Source organism: Aristolochia californica, unplaced genomic scaffold (assembly GCF_029961685.1).
Source record: "Aristolochia californica isolate CCGP_79_NKW_82.1479 unplaced genomic scaffold, dmAriCali1.0.hap1 SCAF_16, whole genome shotgun sequence".
In the NCBI taxonomy this organism is placed as follows: Eukaryota; Viridiplantae; Streptophyta; class Magnoliopsida; order Piperales; family Aristolochiaceae; genus Aristolochia; species Aristolochia californica.
Genome location: NW_027181837.1, coordinates 22,249,790 through 22,272,890, shown reverse-complemented (window position 1 = coordinate 22,272,890; position 23,101 = coordinate 22,249,790). Strand labels below are relative to the sequence as shown.

The 23,101-nt window shown below is 35.9% G+C and overlaps 1 protein-coding gene across 1 annotated transcript; it reads right to left on the bottom strand.

The window, feature by feature from the left end:
• Window positions 1-17,385: 17,385 nt before the first annotated feature.
• Window positions 17,386-19,586, bottom strand: LOC137952785 (dehydrogenase/reductase SDR family member FEY-like). The gene is made up of 8 exons (XM_068799851.1): window positions 19,414-19,586; window positions 18,907-19,024; window positions 18,671-18,788; window positions 18,367-18,503; window positions 18,122-18,223; window positions 17,846-17,947; window positions 17,698-17,749; window positions 17,386-17,600 (listed from the first exon to the last, which is right to left on the bottom strand). The coding sequence occupies exons 1-8, from the start codon at window positions 19,584-19,586 to the stop codon at window positions 17,386-17,388; spliced, it is 1,017 nt and encodes a 338-aa protein (XP_068655952.1).
• Window positions 19,587-23,101: the final 3,515 nt, after the last annotated feature.

The following is a 23,101-nucleotide window of genomic DNA, read 5'->3' as shown; positions in this document are numbered from 1 at the left end:
CATTCTTGAAAATATTTGCTCCGACGCTGGTAATCTGTAGGGGTAGAGCCCAACATTGGACGGTCCTCGCGGTAGCCTCCACCGCTGGTGCCGACACCATCGGGGGTTTCTCTTTTTCGATAAGACAAAGCCCTAGACTTCTTTCTTCCCAAAGAAAAGCAAAAAGCTTACTTATCTGAGCATCCCGTAAATTGTTATTATGTTCTTTATTTTAAAAACTATTTATTAATTTTAAAATGTTTAATTTTATCTTAGTTTATTAACAGAATAGTTAAAATAAAATTATTTTATAAAAAATGAAATCAATCAGAGTCATTTTATATAATAAAATAGCCTCCTTTTTATTTATATAAATTTATGATTTTAATAATTATATTTGATTTCTAGTTTAATAGTGATAATTTAGATATTACAAAATTAACCATTTGATTGAGTATTTGGATATTATAAAAGTATGTATTTGTTTAATCATTTTACTTTTTATATATTTTATTAAATAAATAATAAATTTTAATTTATAAAGATATTCATTAATTTAAAACACGTTAAATTTTATTTTTGTTTAGTCAAATAAAACTATCTAAAATAAATTTTAAATATATTAAATTCATTTTATATAAAAAATACCCTTTTATTTATATAAATTTTTTTTTAAAATATTATCAGAATAGTTAAATAAAATTATTTTATAAAAATTAAATCAATCAGAGTAATTTTATATAATAAAATAGCCCCCTTTTTATTTATATAAATTTATGATTTTAATAATTATATTTTATTTTCTAGTTTAATAGTGATAATTTAGATATTACAAAATTAACAATTTGATTGAGTATTTGGATATTATAAAAGTAAGTATTTGTTTAATCATTTTACTTTTTATATATTTGATTAAATAAATAATAAATTTTAATTTATAAAGTTATTCATTAATTTAAAGATGTTAAATTTTATTTTAGTCTAGCCAAATAAAACTATCTAAAATAAAATTTAAATATATTCAATTGATTTTATATAATAAAATACCCTTTTTATTTATATAAAACTTTTTTTTAATATTATATTTTATGAATATTTTAAGATATTGGAAAATCAATAATTTGATTAACATTTGGATATCATAAAAGTAAGGATTTTTTAATCAATTTTTTTTGTATTTAATTAATTAAATAAGATTAATTGATTTCAATTGTTTTATTAATTTCAAACAGGTTAAAATATAAATTATTTTAGTTAACTAAAAATACCTACTAAATGAAATCTATAAAAGTATTTTTTATAATAAAATACCCTCTTTTTATTTACATAAATTTATGAATTTTAATATTATATTTAATTCATATTTTTTAAGAATGAGAATTTAAATATTAAAAAATAAAAATTTGATTAAATTTTGGATATTATAAAATTAAATTTTGTTTACGTATTTATTTTTATATATTTAATTAAATAAATAAAAATTATATTTATTTATTAATTTATACAAATTAAAATCTATGTTAACTTAATAATAAAAATAAATAAAAGTATCTTATAAAATTTAAATCTATTAGATTATTGAATTAATAAATTTCTTATGTACTTTCTACTATACTTTTTACTATATATTAACATTAAAATTTATTTTTCACTATATTTTTCATTGCGCATACTAACATACAAAAATAATTAACTTTCACATTCCTATCAAAATGTTGCCTTATTTTGATGCATCGATTCATGACAAGACACTTGTATGATTTGTACAAATTATATTATTATACGAACAACAACAACAACAACAATTAAAGTAAGTTTTCCAAAACTTACTATTCCACTCCTTATTTTTCAATCATGTTCATAAACACAATCCCAACTTCACCGAACAAAACCTTATTATTTCCCCCTCCCCTAGTAAGGACAATATCAAGGCAAGAGGGTAGAGATCCCTTTCCCTTCTTTCGGTCAAGCTCATATTTTTGTAAGAACAGGGGGAAGGGGAAGAGAATGAGGCAATCGAACCTAACTCGCCCTTCACTTTCGAGGCTATAAAATAATTCAACGAAATACGAAATGAATTTTTATTGTAAACCAAATCAGTTTATTAGTTTTGTATAGGCAATAAAACAAGGCTAAACTGTCTTGACAAAAACATATTATGAACCTATTAACAATGTTAATTTAGCTAATCCATAGATATCATAGGGTATTAAATAAAATTACAATAACACCTCTTAAAATATTCTATAGATATAAAAAAATATAAAATATTATATACTCATAATTTTTGCATATTATATATATAAAATATATAAAAGTGTAAGCTTAAGAAGGTTGTATTCCTACCAGGGTTCTTTGCTATCCTAGCCCATATTTAGATTGCTTGTTCTAAAGCATATCAGGAAGGGAAGGTGAGTGCACATGATATTCTTGATTCATTTGATTACTTTCCCATTTTATGTTTGCATATGGTTGCAGGTAATATAGACTTATACTTCTCACTCAGCTGTAGTTTGCATCTGGACTAGAAATAAAGGAGGCTTGTTGGAGGACTCTTCTTCCCAATTGAGCTGTAGGTTGAAACCCGAGAGTTGTGGAATGTGAAAGAAATGATTATTGAGAACATCGCGATGTTTGGTTTTGGCCTCTGCTCCCTTTAACGTTCTCTGGATTTTATGTACGCATTGGTAGTGCTTGCTTATTTGAAGTTGTTGTACGCCTAAGATTTGGTGATGACTAAAACGAGTATCCCAGTCTTCTTTTCTTATTATTGTTTACAACTTGTGTGATTATATGGCCTTGCCAAAAGTATCATCAGTCTTGTCAATATTGGTTTAGGGTTTGACAGGAAATTGAGGCAAGCCAAAAATGACATGTACAGATTTGATCTCGTTAAACATCCTTACTAGGTATTTTGTTTCTCCTGTTTCCTTTCCAGTGGTGGTGTTTGTTGTCTTGGATTATCTGGAGAATTTTGTCGGGGCTGGTTTCTTATGGTATATTGGTGTCATTTTCAGAACAAGATACAAGGAACTATCCTTTAGGGCATTAGCGAAAATGTAGAAGCAGGTGTTGTTGAACTCTGTAATAGTAAATTCTAATTCAGAATTTACAACATGTTAGAATATTATAATTGAAAACATACCTGGATCTATTACGTAAATTTCGCCTTCTGATGCGGAATCTCTATGACGAACTATAAGAACGGATATGGTCTTCCTCAACTAAATCGCCTTATTCCTCAATGGAACCTTCGTCTCTCTTCCGGATGGGGAGAAGGGAAAGTATGTGTGATTTAGTATATTGGGGACCATAACCATGTTGTGTCTCTTTATATAGGGTTCCCATAATTCCCTATGGTCTACTCAATTGGCTAATTCCTTAATGGGCTTAACAAAATTAGATCACTTAATTTCAGCCCATTCCATTAATAATAGAAAATATAATTGCATAATAAATATGTTAACCAAATTAGAATAGGAAATGTGAATTTCCTAACAATCTCCCACTTGGGTTACATATCATTCCTAAAACAATTATATTACAATTCTTTAGGCGCGCATCTGTATACTATTAATAATAGAATCATCGTATATATTAATAATGGAACCACCGCAACTTTCATCACATTACATTCGTGACTAAACCACGATGATCACCATACTAATACACTCAATGACATAGATCAAATATGGATGAGTAGCATGGAAATTACATGCAATGTGATCTCAAACATGCCTATTTCCAACTGGTCCTTCTTTATTCTTTAGTGAGATTTTTCCATAGTCCTTAATGCAATGTCAACGTTGCACATAGAAAAACACAAGCAAGTTCATAAATAAAATAATAAGCAATCAATTTTATTAAAAAATCAAAAAATGCAATGTCTAAAGCAAACATATAGTACAAAAATGACTCCCACTAAACCAAGGTATCCTCAGAAATAATGCCCATATGAGCAATGTGCTCATGAAAGACCTTAGGCGGTAAACCCTTGGTTAATGGGTCTGCTAGCATAGAGTTTGTCCATATATGTTCTATAGAAATTTGCTTATTTTGAACTCTCTCCTTAACAACTAGAAACTTGATGTCAATAAACTTTGACTTCGTCGAGCTCTTGTTGTTGTTAGAATAAAGTACCGCCGAGTTATTATCACAGTAAATCTTTAATGGCTTGTCAATGCTATCTACCACTCATAGCCTAGTGACAAAGTTTCGCAACCATATTCCGTGGTTGGATGCCTCAAAACAAGCAATGAACTCTACAACTATGGTTGAAGAAGCTATGAGAGTCTGCTAAGCAGACTTCCATGAGATAACTCCTTCACCCAACATAAAGATGTAGCCTGATGTGGAGCGTCTGCTATCTTGGCATCCAGCAAAGTCGGAGTCAGAGAACCCAATGATCTCTAAATTGTCTGATCTCCGATAAGTAAGCATGTAGTCTTTTGTTCTCCTCAAATAATGCATTACGCGTTTGGCTGCCTTCCAATGTTGCATACCCGGATTACTCAAATACCTGCCCATAATTCCTACTATAAATGTTATGTCGGAACGAGTACAAACTTGAGCGTACATTAAACTCCCTATTATTGAGGCATAGGGAATTTTCTGTATCTCTATTCTTTCAAAATCATTTTTAGGGTACTGTTTGAGACTAAACTTGTCTCCTTTAGCGACGGGTGTGTCTCCTGGTTTACTATCTTTCATGTCGAATCTACTCAACACCTTATCAATATAGCTCTTTTGTGACAACCTAAGGATACCTTGAGAACGATCTCTAAGTATCTGTATACCTAATACAAAAGAGGCATCACCAAGATCTTTTATCTCGAATTTCTTCATCAGAAATTTATTGGTTTTGTGCAGTAAGCCTATATCACTACTAGTGAGTAGAATATCATCGACATATAATATCAAAAAGATGTATTTACTCCCACTGAACTTATGATATACACAATCATCAACAACATTCGCCTCAAAACCATACGAGGTTATGACTTGATGGAATTTGTGATACCATTAACGGGAAGCCTGTTTGAGACCATAGATGGATTTCTTCAATTTACAGACCATAGACTTTGGATCACCAGATACAAAGTTTTCTGGTTGTACCATATAAATCGTCTCATCAATGTCTCCATTGAGAAACGCAGTTTTGACATCCATCTGATGTAGCTCTAAATCTAAATGAGCCACTAGTGTCATTATTGTTCTAAAAAAGTATTTCGAAGACACCGGAGAGAAAGTCTCTTTATAGTCTATGCCTTCCCTTTGAGTAAAGCCTTTAGCGACTAGACGGGCCTTATATCTCTCGACATTGCCATTTGAATCCTTCTTGGTTTTAAATATCCATTTACAACCAATGGGCTTTACACCTTTAGGCAACTCAATGAGATCCAAACGTCATTGTCTTTCATAGACTTTATCTCATCTTTCATGGCATCAATCCACTTTTGAGAGTTAGAACTGCACAAAGCTTGACATAAGTTAATCGGGTCATCTTCTGTCAATCTGACGCCATCCTCATGTTCTTGGAGAAATATGACATAATCATCTGGACTATCATTTCTCCTCTCTCTAGTGGATCTCCTTAATGACACTTCTTAAGGTTGTTGAGTTTGTACTAAAGGTGGTGCAAGAGGAATAATCTCACTGTTGTCTTGATCTGGAACAATGTCAAGAATAGGAGCCTGAACATTGTCCTCTAGTGCCTGAACTGTGTCTTGAACGACAATAGGTATGAAGACCTGATTACTATCAATAACAGATTCTTCTTCAAAGACAATATTCCTTATGTTTTCTTCCCCTCCAAACTCAATATCCTCAATAAATCTCACGTTTCCCGTTTCAAAGAAGGATCGTGATGTGGGATCGTAAAACTTATAACCCCGAGAGTGTTCAGGGTAACCAACAAAATAACAGCTAACCATCCTTGAGTCTAGTTTTCTTTCATGTGGCCTATAAGGTCGTGCCTCAGCTGGACAACCCCAAATGGGCAAGTGTCTAATGCTAGACTTTTTGTCTGTCCAAAGTTCATGGGGGTTTTGGCAATTACTTTGCTCGGTACCCTGTTAAGAATGTACACTGCGGTCTTGAGAGCTTCTCCCCCCAAAGTGACTCTGGCAAAGAGGAATGACTGATCATACTCCTTACCATATCCTTAAGAGTTCGATTTCGTAGCTTTGCAACACCGTTCATGCTGGGTTTGCCCGGCATGGTGTATTGCGGAACAATTCCACATTATTTGAGGAAAATCGCGAAGGGTCCTGGACATTGTTCTCCTGATCCATCATACCGTCTGTAGTATTCACCACCACGGTCGGATTTGATAGCCTTGATTTTCTTTCCAAGTTGAAGTTCAACCTCAGCTTTGAAAGACTTGAAGACGTCCAGGGATTGTGACTTCTCATTTATTAAATATAGGTAACCAAATCTAGAGAACGTAATGAAGTATTGTTGGCCATTCCATGAAGCTATAGGGAATGGACCACAAATATCTATATGTATAAGTTCTAAGACATCTCTAGCTCTTTCGGCACCTAATTTTCTAACATTTGTTTGTTTCCCCTTGATGCACTCAACACAAACTTGGAAGTTTGTGGTATCTAGGGGTTCAAGAATTTCATCCGACACAAACCTGTGAATTCTCTGTTTAGAGATATGTCTTGTGCCATAATGTGGCGGAATTCTCACTTAATTTTCGCTTCGTACCACGTGAATTAATTTGCAATATTTCTCTATAGGAACTAACAACATCAAACATATATAGATTATCAATTAAGGGACCGGAACCAACAAAATTTGAATTTTGGTAGAGATTAACTTTATTATTTTCAAAAGAACAAGAAAAACCTAATTTATCCAAAATGGAAATAGAAATTAAATTCCGCCTAAAAGACAGTGCAACAAATGTCTCAAATAAATCCAAATAAAATCCAGTGGTTAATTGTAATCTGAAAGTTCTTATAGCTTCTACTGCAACTTTATTGTCGTCGCCCACAAAGATGAATTTTTCAGCATCACTTGGCGGACGGCTCCACAGGCAACCCTGCAAAGACATACTAATGTGAGTGGTAGCACCAGAATCTACCCACCAAGTGTCTTTAGGTACAGAAGCTAAATTAACTTCAGAACAAACTAAAGTTAGAGGCATATCCTTCTTTACACGCCAGGCGGCGTACTTGGGACAATCCTTCTTCATATGTCCCAACTTCTTGCAGAAGAAGTAGGTAAACTCCTCAGCCTGCTTCTTTTGTTTCTTAGTTTGAGAAGAACCTACCGCAGTATCCTTACCTCTCTTCTTCTTCTCGTATTGAGAGGTTGAGGCCAAGTGAGCACTTTCAGTCTTACACACAGTGAGATATAAGCTCATTTAGGGACCATTTGTCCTTTTGAGTGTTATAACTCACTTTGAATTGGCCAAAGTGTGTAGGAAGAGAGATTAGAACCAAGTACACGAGCAAGTCCTCAGACAACTCTAACTTAAGTGACTTGAGTTTTGATGCGAGATGAGACATTTCTATGATGTACTCTCTTATGTTCCCTTTGCCTTTATACTTCATCGAAACGAGTTTAGCCAAAAGGCTACTCGCCTCTAATTTTTCATTCTTGGCAAAATATTGTTCAATTTCTTCTAGGAACTTCTTGGCGCTCTCGCTCTCTGTCATAGAGCCCCGAAACGCCTCCGGAATGGAGCGTTTCATAATCATCAAACACATTCGGTTAGAGCGCTCCCACTTCTCAATTTTAACCTCATTGAGGTTATCAGAAGTAGAAATGGGTGGCTCTGTCCAAAGTGCAAAGTCTAAATCCATACAACCGAGGACAATTTCCACAGTATCTTTCCATGCCTTAAAATTCGTCCCACTTAACATTGGAATGCTGCTTATTTGAGTAGTAACATTTGAAGCAGTAGCAACAAAAACTGTATAAAGAACAAAATAAACAAGCATACTCACATTGACTAACATGTCATATAAAGAAAAATAGACAAGTACAAAATAAAATCCAAATTGGGGACCCATCTCAAGATACCTAGTACAACATTAATTCCTAGTCTTTGGACAGAGAAATTAATTGTAAGTGGTACTCTCAGTGCAATGATCAAATACTGACAATCAGTTCTGTCAAATAATAGCCTTTCTTTGGACCGACTATTGTTCACATAAAAAACCTTTATAATTGTCACGCATTTATCATCACAGGTACGTTGTTTATTTGGCCAAATTGTGTCTTCCTTTGGGCCGAGCACAATTTGCATAAATAACTCTGTACAAACATCTATGTATTTTTAGTCAAATTATTCTACACTACAGAGGTTACTTTGGCAACATGTAGCTTTAAATAATTTGATTGAAAATACTAGACCAACTGAACAAAATAATTTTTTTTTATTCAATTGCCCAACACTGTGGCACTGCCCCATTGGCGCCGCGACGTTGACCTTTATTTCCTTGGAGCTACAATAAATGTTTTGTAATATAATATATATAAAAAAAATATTTAGTCAAATATAACAAACAAATATGAGCAGCCTTATTGGGTATATACGCCAAACGCAAAAGTCAGCTCGATCGAGCCAGCTTAGCCCGAGTCGACCCGATCTATAGCAACAGGTTCTAATTGACTCACCCGAGCAATCTCATTAGGTAAGTCTTAAAAACCCCAAGTTTTTTTTTTTTTATTATGGCAATGCTGCAATTTGCCCAACGACTACGACAACCGTCCCGACAGGCGCTGCTGCCGCCCAAGGGCCACGACAGCACTCCCGACGGGCACTGCTGTGGCCCAACGGGCACGGCAGTGCTCCCGATGGGCACTGCTAGCTCCCAACGGCACGACAGCGCTGTTGTCGTCCAAGGTTTCTCCAGTGCCCCTCCCCTGTTCTCTCGCCGAACGTCACTGCTACAGCGCGATTTTGTTGTTTTTCGACACTCTTTTCCCCTTTCGATGATGGAAAAAACGCTGCCAACGGACAACTTCTTCCGTTGCCCTCACCCTCTTTGCTCACGCGCAAAGAGAACAACAAAAAAACAGTGGGCGGGGTGGATGTGGGGGGGGGGGGGGGGGGGGGCGGCATCGATGCAGCGGATTGCGTCGCTGCACCGTTTGACGATGCGGCTGCGCACTGCGCACAGGAGTGCAATCTATGCCTTCCTGCGCGTGCCAGAGGTGAACTTGCCGGAGACGAATTCCGTGGAGAAGTTAAAAGTTTTGCACTCCATGGAATTAATCTAGAAATCCTAATAATCTAACATGTACTGCTCTGATACCACTTGTTGAACTCTTTAATAATAAATTCTAATTCAGAATTTACAACATGTTAGAATAGTAGAATTAAAAACATACTTGGATCCATTCCGTAAATTTCGCCTTCTGATGCGAAATCTCTATGACGAACTATAAGAACGGATATGGTCTTCCTCAACTAAATCGCCTTATTCCTTAATGGGACCTTCGTCTCTCTTCCAGATGGGGAAAAAGGAAACTGTCTGTGATTTAGTATATTGAGTACCATAACCATGTTGTGTCTCTTTATATAGGGTTCCCATAATTCCCTATGGTATCGACTTAATTGGCCCATATTCATGGCCCACATCCATGGCCCATTCCTTAATGGGCTTAACAAAATTAGATCACTTAATTTCAGCCCATTCCATTAATAATAGAAAGTATAATTGCATAATAAATATGTTACCCAAATTAGAATAGGAAATGTGAATTTCCTAACAGGTGTTACTGCTGAGGATTCTAAAAGTCCTTGGTTCTGCTGCTTTTCTTGAAAAATATTTTTTCCTTGCAGAAGTTTAAGTGTATAACTGGTCAAATTTATTTTGTTGCGATAACATATTTGTCTTGAGAACTGTTATTGATCAGTAGGTTTTATTTCTCAAGTGCTAAGTTGTGAATGCTCTCTGATCTTCTTGGTAACTCAGGGTCCCTCACAGGGGTTGATGTTGCAAAGTGGCGCTTGGCAGCTAACAAAACAATGCTGCAGAAATACTCTGTAGGAGATGGCTGTTGTCTTTTTGTTGCAGATGGAACAACTTTTTTCCCTATTACCATCAATGATTTATCCAGATTCAAGATTAGTTTAGTGATTGCTGAAGAAATGTTTGTGAGAAGATTATAATCATCCAGTTTTGGCTAGTGGATTTATGCAATCTGCCATTTGTATATTCTTAATATCCTTGTTGGTTGTGTATTGAGTTCACTGCTACACAAGTTATGGTTCTTTCGAGAAATGCTTAGGCATGTTACATCTGAAGAGAAGATAAATGTATTAAAGGAATGGACATCTAGGAGGTGGTGGAAAGAAAGAAAGAAGGCTTCTAAAGCTAGAAATAATTTGCATACGAGTTTCAGTGAACATGGAACCATAATGGTTTTACATGATGGCTCTCACCTTTACGTTTCTTCTGCATTTTTCTCTGTATGGGAGAGTAGTGCATTCATTGTGTTGCTTTCTGTTCAAACTTTGTTTTCTTTGTCACTTCCAAATCTACTAAAGAAACTGGCTTTGATCCTAATTTCTGTCTCAAAGTTTTTCCTTTTCTAATCCTATTGTACCATGATTCCTTGGGGTTCCATGGGCTGTTTGATCGAGGTGAGTTTGCCACAGAGAACCCCAAGGACAATAAACTAATACAATAGGAACCCCAAGGAAACTAATACAGTAATCATAAACTGACAACTTAAGCACATTAAGAACTAATACTATACTTCTAACACTCCAATAACTTGAAAAACTGAACTTCTGAATTTTCCTTGCAATGCTTTCCTTCCTCTTGCAAAGTCCTATGCTGCTTCAGTTGATACATGTTGAGGCACTGAACGCATATCCATTGAAGACCCATTGATGTTGGCCATTGTGGGATGTCATCACTCTGCCTCTTTTGAATTTTCTATTCTACTTCTAGTGAAAAAATAGATTACAACCCATGGAAGCTGTATTTTTTCTTTGAAGACTGTTTTTTTCCCCACATCTCTTTAAAGTTTGAAAGAGTATGCATGATTTATTGGAAAAATTATCTCTTAGATATTTCCTAGTATAAATAGAAATTCCTTCTTGATGTCGAGATGAAAATGAAATTACATAGAAAGGAAATGCTGCCGAGAACAACCAGGTTTCTGAGGTTCATTTTTGTCCCTTTCTGGCTGCATGATTGCTGCTAGAAATTGTGGACTTGAAAGATCTTCTTTTGTCAACATGACCAGCTATATTACTACTCTAAAACAGAAGATTGTACTAGTCACTAGATCAGTGGTTCAAAAGGCTGTAGTGACTCGGTTCATTTCATGGAGTGGGTTAGCTAAACTGGAATTATTGTCTCTGGGAATTAATCCACCATAGAAGCTGATACTTTTATCTTTCTTCACTGCTTTTAGGGATCAATGAGATTTTCTCATCTTCCCTTGTCTTTGATGGAGATACCTCCTCGAGTGTAGAGAGAGATATGTGGATCTGTTATGCAAACCGTGATGACAGTGTTTGCTAGGAAGTGATCATGTATTCATTTTCATTTGTATTTTTACCAATTTGTGCATGCATTATTTAACTCCATGAAGTTCATCTATTTGGTGGTTGATCATTACAAGTAGGGGTGTAAACGGTATACAGACGAAATCGAATAGATTGTTTCGTATACTGCTTCGATTATCATTCTGGTATTGTTCGATTATTTTTTAAGGCATTATGGTTTCATTTATTTACCCGGTTTATAATCGGGTAAATGGTTAAATAAACGAAAAAATAGTAAAAATTAATAAAAATATGTAAAATTCTTACAAAAAGAAAAAAAAAACATAGCAATATGTCTATAATATATGAAGACATTAAAAAGTCATATGATAACATACATAACAAGGTCCCCTATATAGGTATACAAGGAGATTACAATAATACCCTTGCATAATTGTCAAATGGGTAAATAGGTATGGAACGGTTTTTTTTTCGTTTAATAAATGATAAAATGGTAAATCGGTAAAATTACCCGATTATATATATGGGTAAGATATTTTTTATTTTTAAATTCCTAAATCAATTTTTTACCAAAAAAACATATTATGTGTGTATAACACATAGGATGAGTGATCATTTGATTGGGTAATTGAGCCTCGAACCCATGAACCTGATCACCTTCTAATTTCACTTTGATCATAGGAATTGACCCAATTTTTAATGAGTGATAAGTGATTATTTTGGACAATTTGTGTTTTCTACATCTTTGGGAGGTTTACATTCTAAGAGAAACCATTATCATAAAATGGTTTTACAAATAATAATATTTAAATTTCTTTATAAAAATTATTTTTCAAAGATGTTATGAGAATTGGGCCCATTGAAGCCCACATGTTGAAATTTCTAACTATTTTTTATTTGATTTTTTTTTTCAGCAGTAGAAACTTCTAACTAATGGATTCAAATTACGGAAGACTGTTCTTTTTCTCACAATCTCCTCTTCCAGACTCCCTCCCTGTGATCTCTCCAACCTTCTTCTCCTTCTTCTCCTTCTTTCTCCTCTTTTGAACAAGTCTATCAATATGAGACTCTTAAGATATAATCAAATCAAGCAAATGGAATCTATTCTCAATGTGAATCAAGAAAAAAGAACAGTTAATTTGACGATTCAACTGCTAGGAACAACTGTTCTTAAGACTGGACCAAATTGGACGTACCAAATATGTGGTTGGACTTAAACATGCTCTTCTGGTGCGTGAGTTTGAGCAAACTGGGTTCCTGCAACTTCCGCTCCCAGATTCATTGTGAAAAATAACAAGTGAAAAATGGAAAAAACAGTCAGGATTGATTTCACTGAGTTAAGCCCTTTTGATTTTTTACATCTGGGTTTTCTTCTGGTTTTATGGAGCTTTTACAATGAGTAAAAGAGATGCATGAGTACTTGTGACAATGGCTGATTTATAATGCCATTCCTGAACTGGTAGCCATTCTTTTGGTCTGACAGAGTTACAACAGATCAAGGCCGCAAACAACTGGCCCTGTAGGAGCAGTCTAATCCCAAAGACGTTGATCTTTGACCCCTTGGTCTCCCAAACTGGTGGCCTTTGTATAGCAAAGTTTGTCAAATTGTCCACCCGATGATGGTTCTCTTCTTCTAAACCCTTAATGAAATCGCTGTGAGATTGGTCCAGATAGCTTCTTCTTCTTCTCCATCAAATTAGCTCAACTAGCATAGGTCCATTCACTCTCGAGTAGAGAGCAGAAAAAAACGAAAAAAAAAGCAGAAGCACATTGACCATGATTAAGATTTTAAACTAAAGTAATCGGCCAAAATCAGTCAGCTTTCTCTTATTTGCTCGATCATGATCCGATGATGATGATAAGAATATTTTTCTTTCTGGGCTTCCTTTATCATCGACAAGAAAGAGCAAAAGGGCAGGTGACCCTCTCCCACCTGGCAAAATGTGGTTGGTGGGAAGTGACAATTTGAGCCTGACAGTGATAAAGATGAGAAAGATGCAAATCATATGGCTGGATTCACCACATAAATGGGATCAATCGACCTTGACAGTCTTTATCTTAATGTGTCATCTTCCTTTAAGAAAAGTCCAACCACAAATACAAGTTAGAGGGGATAGGCATTGGCACAAGGTTTAGTCAAATTGGAGTTTTTCTTCAATGATTGCTTTACATCACCACTACAATTAGTCAAATTTCCCTTTTTGGTGGTAGATATTATGATTTGGTTATGCTTATCTTGAGTGATCACATAGCATGCTTAGGTGATAGTCCCTAGTGGAATCACTTTCATTTGTTTGTCATGGTGAACTTTTTCCTTAGGTCAAATTGTCCTTCACTTTTTAGTTTCCCTTATCTTGTTGGGTCATGTAAAGTGTATCCAATTCTATTCCGATTATGGACTAGAGGAGTTATCCCAACTCACTTGTGTTGCCATTTTTTTAAGTAATTGTTCTATAATGTTAAATAAATTATTACTTACCATTTTTGTGACAACTGGCGGCTTGGTGGTGGCGGTGGCAGTGACTCATGTTGGCAAAAGGATGAATGCAGTTGATGCGGGATGGGGAAGATCGAAGGAGAAAAGGAAATAAGAGGGCAGGGTAAGAATGACGGCGGTGGCAACACAGTTGGGGAGGAGACAAATGATGGGAAATCGATTGGAGCTGATAGGGGAGGGGACGGGCTGCATGTTGAGGAAATTTTGAGTTTTGAATTTGAAAGAGAAAGCTGAATGGAAGGCCAATTTTTTTCTTCCATAAATACCATTTCCGTAAAATTTAATAGCTATGTTTCAAATAAAGAAGCTTAGGATTTTTTTAAATAAGGTATTAAACACCATTAAAAAGTTATTGATATAAATATTTCCATAAATACTTTGAATGATGTTATTAAATCATGCGACTTTATTACCAATATGTCATTTAATTTTTTTTATGGGTATAAAACCCCACAGGTCGGGTTTGGCGAAATCCAAACTCGAACCTGACGAGGGTTTTTTGTGAACCCCATCCATGATCTGCGAGGGAAAAAGAAACTTGTCCCTCAGGTTTTCGGGTCGCAGAACCCGACCCCGTGCCCACCCCTAATAGGAGATGCATCATGAAAGGTCTCACGAAGGGAAAGGGGACGTCTCACCATCATCTAGTCAAGGGAGGAGACGTCTTTCCAACCATCCATTTTTTTAAAAGAATGTAAGAATTTTTGTTTTAAAATTTTTTAATAACTTTTGAATAAAATTATGTGCATAGTTTTGTCCTAGCATCGAATCGAGTCGTGCCTAAACTTACTTACGTTCGAGCCTGGACTTGATTTAAATATTTTGAACTCGAGCTAGAGCCGAGCCTAGCCTCGAGCCCAATAATTTTAATTGAGCTCAAGCTGAGTTCGAGCTCCAACCTACATTTAAAATTTTGCATAAAATACATGTCAAATAAATTGTGTATAAAATTATGCATACATTTTAATAAAATTGGGTATAACCTTTACTTAAAGTTGGGCATAACTTCTGTATATTAACCCTGCATAAAATTATCTATATACTATGCATAAAATTATTCATAAAAGTTGCATAATTATGCATAAGTTTTTGTTCAATAATCAAACACAAAAACATTCATTTGAAAAACAACTCTAGTTTTGACCATTTGTACTCAATCAGATCGTTTTGATTCAAGGACTGGAAAACAAGATCATCGAGACAGAGAAAAAGTTTAAGAAAAATGGTTTTGGATGACTTAATTGCATGCCCATTTTTATTTTTTCTTTGGAGCATGGATTCATACAGGAATAGTTCTGAAATAGAACCAATCTGTTCTTTTGATAAACTTGAGTGGAGTTAGCATTAAGAGAGTACCTCAAATAATAAGAGGAGCTACAAATTGTACCTTCCAGCATCATGCAATTTCTTTACCAATTTGTACCTCAAACAAGTTTATAAAAATTTCCAGTCTTCTAGAAAACAAGTGATAATGTTGAACCAAGTACCAAGGTGTAAGCATATTAACTCCACCACTTGTACTAAACAAGTAAAGGTAGAGGCCTTTTTTTAAAAATCTTTCAAGGAGTAGGATAGATTTCTGAAATAACCCTCCTACTTAGGGGGAAAGGAGGAAATATTTCTACCACATATTATAGAACCATAACAAGGTTATGATATAATTTATAATAGAAAATTTTGCACGTGTGAAACTTGCATGTGCGAGTTCACATGTATGTGCAGCTCAAATGTGCGGGAAGGGGGAGGGGGAAGAGTTCTGTGTAGCGCCGACGATGGTGGTTGAGCAGAGTGAATGGCGGCGGTGGGGCGATAGTGACGATAGAAGTGTCGGGGAAAGGGGAAATTTTGTGTGGTGCTAGCGATGGTGGTTGACCACAGCGGACGGGGGCGACAAGGCTACAGAAGCGTCAGGGAGGGGGGAATGAGAGATGGAGACAAAGAAGAGGGAGAGAAAGTTGCGAGAGGGGCTCGGTGGTGATAAGGATTGGCGACGATAAACGGGGGGATGAAGAAATCGAAGAAAAAAAAGTTGTTGAACATCGTTTCCCTGTTCCCCCTGCTTCCCCAGAAGTTGAGATGAAGACACCTCCCGCCTCTCGGGCCATCGTTGAGTTAACGAGCCGGCTCGTGAGCTTTCGAACTGAACTATGGTTCGGTCGAGCTCGGCTCGTTAACTTAAACGAGCCTGATCCGGATCTCGAACCGAGCCAAAACCGAGCTGAAGCTCGAGGCGCTCACGAACCGACTCGGTTCTATGCCACTCCTAGTCCTAATGAAGAATAAGCTGAGGTTAGAGGAATGAAATAATGAAGTTTGAAAATCAAGGAAGGTAATGTTCCAAGGGAGTAATATTAGAATTTTTTTAAGGAAATGGTGTGATTAACATTAGAAACTTAAGTATATAATGGTTTTCTTTGAATAAATCTTGTTGTGTTTGTATCAATATCTACTTTCTACGTTACTTTTCGAACGAGGGAGATGAAAATATTTTCCAAAATTCCAAATAACAATAAATAAATTTTGGAGTTCTCCTAACTTCTCAAAAAATGTTCGACCAATTTTCCCCTTTTCAAGCATGAAAAAAAAAAAAGATCGAATATTTTTTTTCTCATAAACAATTTTTTTATTATATTGTTTCAAATTTTTTTTTCTCATAAGTATGTTTCCAAATATTTTTGATATGTAATACCTTAAAGCTAGATTAAATTTCTACACTATTAAGGTTATCAATTTTTGAGAGAGAGAGAGAGAGAGACTTTAAGCTTAGAAGATCCAAAAAGTCAACAATTACTCATAGTCTTTTTGAGTGCAATTGAACCTTCCACTCAATGGCCAAAGCTTATGCAAGAAATGGAAATTGGTTTGTAAACTTCAGCATGAAGTGAAATAGAAGGCAGGCCTTGGCATATTTTCCACTTTCCAGTCTTTGTTCCAATTATTATTGGCTCATGCAGTCTTTTCATCACTCTTAACAGTCTTTTGCTTTCTTTTTCTTTCACATCTCCCACCCTCTTTTTCAAGCCTCCATAACATCTCTTGAGTGTTTCATCCAATTTATGATTACAGTGCCACCCATTTAAAAGTGGTTGCTAAACAATTATTCTAGTTTATCTACTCATCTAAAGAACAAAACAAGGTTATAATCATACTTAAGCAGCCTTGATAGCAATGTGATTTTCCCACAAAATGTGTTTTATAAGTAAACAGAAATTAAATTCATGTGGAATGAAGTGATTTTCATGTATTATGGTGGCTAAAGCGGTGTCGATCGACTTAGATTTTCATGACAATATCGACGAAATTATGAACTTATTATGTGTTATGTTAATGGATTGATTAATTTAAAACTAAGAGAGGTACCTTTTGGCATAAAAATGATTTAAAATGAACCCTCTAAAACTTTATACCAATCCCATAAGTAATCTCAATTGCTTGCACCATCCAACACTTGCTCAAGGTAATCAAGTTTAACCCTTGAGATCTCCAGTGTCTTCTTCCAAACTCCCATGCAGGACTCCATGTCTCCCGCTTGGGGTGAAACTTTCCCAGGCTTGCAATTACTTGAATAGTACGCGAAACCCTTCACAAGATTGTCTGCAACCTGATCATCTGTGGCACAGAAAAGAACACTTCTTGCCCCTGAATATATAACAACAAGAACAAGGGCAAGAATTCTGTAGTATTAGCCTGGAAAAAACTTATTATGATTAATGAATTGTTGTTGGGATTTCATTACCTTGAGCTGGATCAAACCTCCAGAATGATTTCTTTCTAAACCCAGGAACCTGAAGAGCATTTTTGAATTGATGTTTAGATTTGGCTATCTTATAATCACAATTAGCAAAAACCCATAACTAAAAACCAGTAAAAAAGAAGTTATGAAGCCTCACCAGGTTAGTTGTAACAATCCCTGGATGCACTGCTATGCACTGAATGGAAGCTTTCTTCTCCAAGAGCTTGCTAGCAAGAATCTTGAGGAACATGAGCTGCAAATAAAGAACAGAAAAAACCCTTCCTTTTTAACAGCACAGACCGTAAGATTGACTTCTGTGAGTAACAAAAATAAAAATTTCCTGTTGCCAGTTTGCAAATATCAAATGAAACAGACCCTTTTCTCATTACGAGTCAAAAGATGAAGAAAGGTGACTAAGATCTGTGACCTGTGCTAGCTTGCTAGTTCCATAGGCTCTTATGCTGCTGAATCTGGAGTCTTCAACCTTGAGGTTCCAGTGTTCAGCATCCACTACCGAACAATGATGTGCCTGTGTCAAATATCAAATCAATCTTAAAAAATAATTAAAAATCTTAATCGGAAAGATGTTAAAGTTGGGTATTAGATCCATCCCAGCTAATTTGAGAATGACTAATATAATTGTGGAAGAGAGAAAGAGAGTAGAAAGATTACCACGGAATTAACATTGATAATTCGTGGAGAGGAGGCTCTGACGAGAGAAGGTAAGAGAAGCAGACTCAACAGTGCAGGAGCCACATGGTTTACCTGCAGATGCTGTTCTATTCCATCGCTGGAAAATCTCTGCGGTTCTGATAACAAAAGACAAACATCACCATTCTTTTGTTTTTTCACATCAAAAGTACAAGACCCAGTTCCATCAAACACTTTTTTTTTTAGCGTCTCTGAATTAATCATGGTAAATTCCATATCTGATCGTTCTACGTCGTGTGCGAGTTTCTGGTACTGGAATATTCACCTCCCATGCGCAAAATCCCCGCGTTGTTGATCAGAACGTCCAATGGCTTCTTACGTGGCTCCCACTCGCCGGCGAAGCTCCGGACGGAGGAGAGGGAGAGGAGGTCCAGCGCCATCACCTGACGTCATGTTTACGTTCATGGGCAGAGGAGAGCGTTACAGGTCTGGAAAATGGACTGTGGAAGAAGACAAGCCATGGCGGAAGTACATATATCAATCAATGCGCGCTTACGTTACCTCCACGTTTAGCTTCACGGAGCCTTGCGCCTCCTGTTGCCATCCTCGTGCAATTTCTCTGGCGGCTTTCGTGTTTCTGCATGCAATTGTCACGTTCGCTCCACCGAGTGCCAGCTCTCTGCAATCAATACCCTTCAACAGTATTCTATCAGGAACCAGTAACGGATACCAAAAAAAGAAGGCGGCAGCAATGGAAGATAAGAAAAACTGGGTGCTGGGTTTCTATCACAAAAAAAAAAAAAAAATTGGGTTCTGGGTTTCAATCCAATCTGATCGATTAACAGGACGGTGCTAGATACGGCGGGAGTGACCAACCATGAACGACTCGATCGATCAAACCCAGAACAATGATTTACTCTAATTTTCTTCTTTCAATACAGGAGTTAATTGTTTTGAGTAAATCGGAATAAAGAAACGGAAGAAGAAATGGTTTAAAATTCCGGCTCTTCACAGAACAACATCGAAAGTAAATATTCGATCAAGATGAGTGGGAGGGTAGAAGAAGACCTGGCAGTGCACAGTCCTATTCCGCTAGTGGCTCCTGTAACGATCACAGAGAGGCCGGTGAATTGATCGGGGAGGAGGAGCGGAGAAGAAGAAAGGTGGTAGGTGAGGATCTTCTGGCATAACATCTCCTTCACCATCTCCCATATCCCTCTCAGCCATGCTCTTCTTTCCATTCCTGCAATTCTCTCTCTCTCTCTCTCTCTCTCTCTCTCTCTGATTTTTCTTCCTATTTTATAATTTGCAGGGCCTCGAGTAGGAACTGTTGTCACTTTGGTTACTCTGACGTTTGATTTAATCATCGTGTCAAGAAAACGACTGAAGTCACCAAAGCCACTTCTTGTTCTTATTTAGTTTTTAATGGGAATACAATTCAAAGGATCCCTAGAAGCCGGGATTTGCAAAAAGAAAAGAAAGCAATAACTAAAACAATTAATAAAAAAATGATGAGGTACATCAATAACTGGTTGCAGAAGATGGTTGAAGAATACAATCACATGAAGACGATGAGACACATCACATAAAATCTCAGGGAAATGGGGTAGAGCAATAACTTTTGATAAGCCATTTCACCTAGTTTTGTTGATAAAAATAAGAAAACAAGAAAGAAAAAAGATTACTAATTGTTCCTTAGGATCATGGAAAATTATTAGCCTCAATGCATCGAAATGATAAAGAGTTGAGATATAGACAAAGAACAATAACACCGTGTAGGAGTCTTGAATGAGATTCATCTATTCTTGTGTTAATTTTTTATTTGTTTTAGCTTCCATGGTAGCAAGTTAAGGAAGGTGATGCTGCAAAGAGAGACCAGAACTGATGAAACACTGTCTTTTATGCAGAAGGCTTGTCTCTCCCGTGCACTGTCTATTCAGCAGCTTACACAATTCCCTAAGAAGAGGAGACCCAGCTCCTGTTTTGAACCTCTTTCTAATGCTATTCTACAGCCTTTTCTTTGTCTTCTATTGTCATTTGCATAATGCAACAGTTAATGATTGAGATGATTAACTAGTAAAGTAAGGCCATTTGTTACCAGAAGAGCATGCTATTCAGAAGTTGAGACAATAAATGATGGAGACCATTAGAAAAACTGAGGTTTGAGAAGCAAATATAGATCATGGCATCCTAATCTAGCTCGGCCTTCATGTTCTATTGATTTTTTATTGATTGATATCTTGTTGCCACCTGCAATACTGCTTGTCTATTTCAGAAGTTCTTCGAAAAAGAAGTCACCGACTTTCTGCTATACCAGATCCGAATTTTTAAACCCATTTTTTGTTTCCATGAGGGAGATGACAACTGCCCATCTTATCTATATCTAAGAGATAGGGGGTCATCCTGAAAAGAAGAACTGCTAACTCCTCTTACAGGATAATGAATTATCCCTAAGGAGTAAGAACTGCTAACGGCGGACCCTTGCATTCTGATGTTGCTCGTAACCCTTTCAGTGATGCATCAAGCGTTATATGTTGCATTTCGGCCGATATGAATATGAAAAAAAATGAAGGGAATTAAATTTTAACAAATTTTAATTTTTTTTTAGAACGGATTTCCGATAAGGACAACCATGTTTGGCCCTCTAGTAACATTGAGCCTTCACATCAACCAATAACGTCATTGCCGTCTCAGGGTCTTGGGCTGTCTCCCTATTCAAATTCTAATGTCTAATCCATGCCTGCTGTAGCTTGTCCTCAAGCGAGATTTAGATTTACTGTGTAGAATATTTTAACATCGACTGCTTGCAACTTCGTTTCCCATTTTTATTCTTTCTTCAGTGTCTGCTAACATCGTCTTGATTCCATCTCAGGTGGTAGCAGCAAGGAAAATCGGAAACCACTGTAACCCAACTCGAAGACATTGTCAAGTACACATGATCGAAGGATTTCCAGGTGAAAAGCACATCATGGGAAGGTATTTTCCAGACTCAAAAATCTGTTTCAGAAATAAACAAACTGGGCAGAGCTCAAATCCTCCTGCGATGAACTGATTGATTTCTAATTGAAAATTCTATTCGAAGAACTAACTGGCCACCATTACAATTTTTTGAACTTTTCTCAAGTAGTAAATGAACTATCGAGAGCTTCCATTATTTTCTATCTGAGGATATGATGAGGAAGACAATGCTGGACTCTTCTTTGTGAGGGAGAAAATGAATCGTCCAATAATGGGCTGTCAAGGTTTTTTCTCCTTGCATCAGACAAATTTATGTTGTCCACGGGCAAAAACAAGAACCCACATCAAATCATGTTCTTCCACCGTTTGAATTACTTGACAAGAAGCTGAGCACCAAGTACTTCCATCCCACAAGCAAATATGTCATTTTCTACTTTTGTGATTCTTTTAAGTATCCAATGTTAGATATTAAACTGAACCGCATATTTGTAATTGATTAAGGGTGGTATTTATACGATTTAGAATATAAAAGATAAGCTTTACATGAGAAAATAAATACAGCATGGGATAAATCAAATGAGATTTTATCTGATAAGTTGTTACAAGGTGGGACCCATCATGATCACATGAACTGGTGGGACCCGCTTGATCATGTGTCGTGGCATGATGACTCTTATAATAAGAAGTCTTACAGAACCAAAATTATTATGGAAGCAGGTCTCACATAAGAGTTTCAGTTTAAAATTGTTTTAGGGTTTAGTCTTCTATTTATGTTGAGTTATTTAATTATGCTAGGATTTATCTTTAAGTATTAGAGTTTTGGTGTAATTAGGACAAATGTAGTTTAATTGTAATTAGACTCTACTACTTTCCTCTATTATAAATAGGGGTTCATGTAATCTGATTATATTAAGTCAATGAAGCTCTCCACATTTCAATTCGTGAAGAATCTCTCTCTAGCCTAAACTCTTTTTCTTTCTTTTCTCTTCTCTCCTCTCTACTTGAGTTCTCTCTCTCTCTCTATGCTCTTTTTCTTCTCCCTCTCTCATCTTGCTTGAGATTTCAATTATGGGGTCCTAAATTAAACATGACATCAGAGCATCAAATTTAGGATCCCCGTGTTAAAAGAATGCTCTAAGAAGTTATGATCAAAGCTACTCATAAAAGGTTCTTTGTGAAGCAAGATTGAAGTTTGTGAGATAAGTTTTTTATTCTTGTTATTATTACTTCATGCTCTTGGTTTTCGGATCTTTAGAAGATGGTTCAAAAGTGCTTTTATTGTTGTCTTCATCTTATGAAATTATTGGTATTTATGCATCTCAGATTAGAAGAAGTTTACCAAATCAATTTTTTATCGGTTTGCAAGTTCTAGGCTAAAAATCAATTTATGTTGAGATTTTCTGCATAAAAACTTATAATTTTGTGGGAACAAAACCTTCCTGATGAAGAAAATTGTTCTTGAGCCTATTATGAGTGTTTTTTTATCCATTGGATTTCAGAAATCTAATTACTTAGCTTCTATGCTAAACTTCTCCATTAACCGAGATATTTGAAGAACTCTACTCGGTTTTGTGTTTTTATTTTTTTGGAGATTTTTTTGAAAGCCACGAGGTTGTGGATTGATCGTGGAATTGAATATATACTAGTTTATCCCAAGCTGGAGTGAAACATATTTTTGGAATGATCTTGGAAAGATCTAATTCGGAATTGCTACCTTACCTTACTTGATCTCATGCTTATTGATTGATTTTTGTTATTCTTTACAAGGAAGACTAGAGAATTAATTATATAAATTTTT

Bases quoted from the DNA above. Each gene is read 5' to 3' on its own strand.
- LOC137952785 (XM_068799851.1), bottom strand. From the start codon at position 19,586: ATGGAAAGAAGAGCATGGCTGAGAGGGATATGGGAGATGGTGAAGGAG. The intron at 18,789-18,906 runs GTAACGTAAGCG...ACATGACGTCAG, and splicing joins CCGTGAAGCTAAACGTGGAG to GTGATGGCGCTGGACCTCCT. The intron at 17,601-17,697 runs GTAATGAAATCC...TTATATATTCAG, and splicing joins GAGGTTTGATCCAGCTCAAG to GGGCAAGAAGTGTTCTTTTC.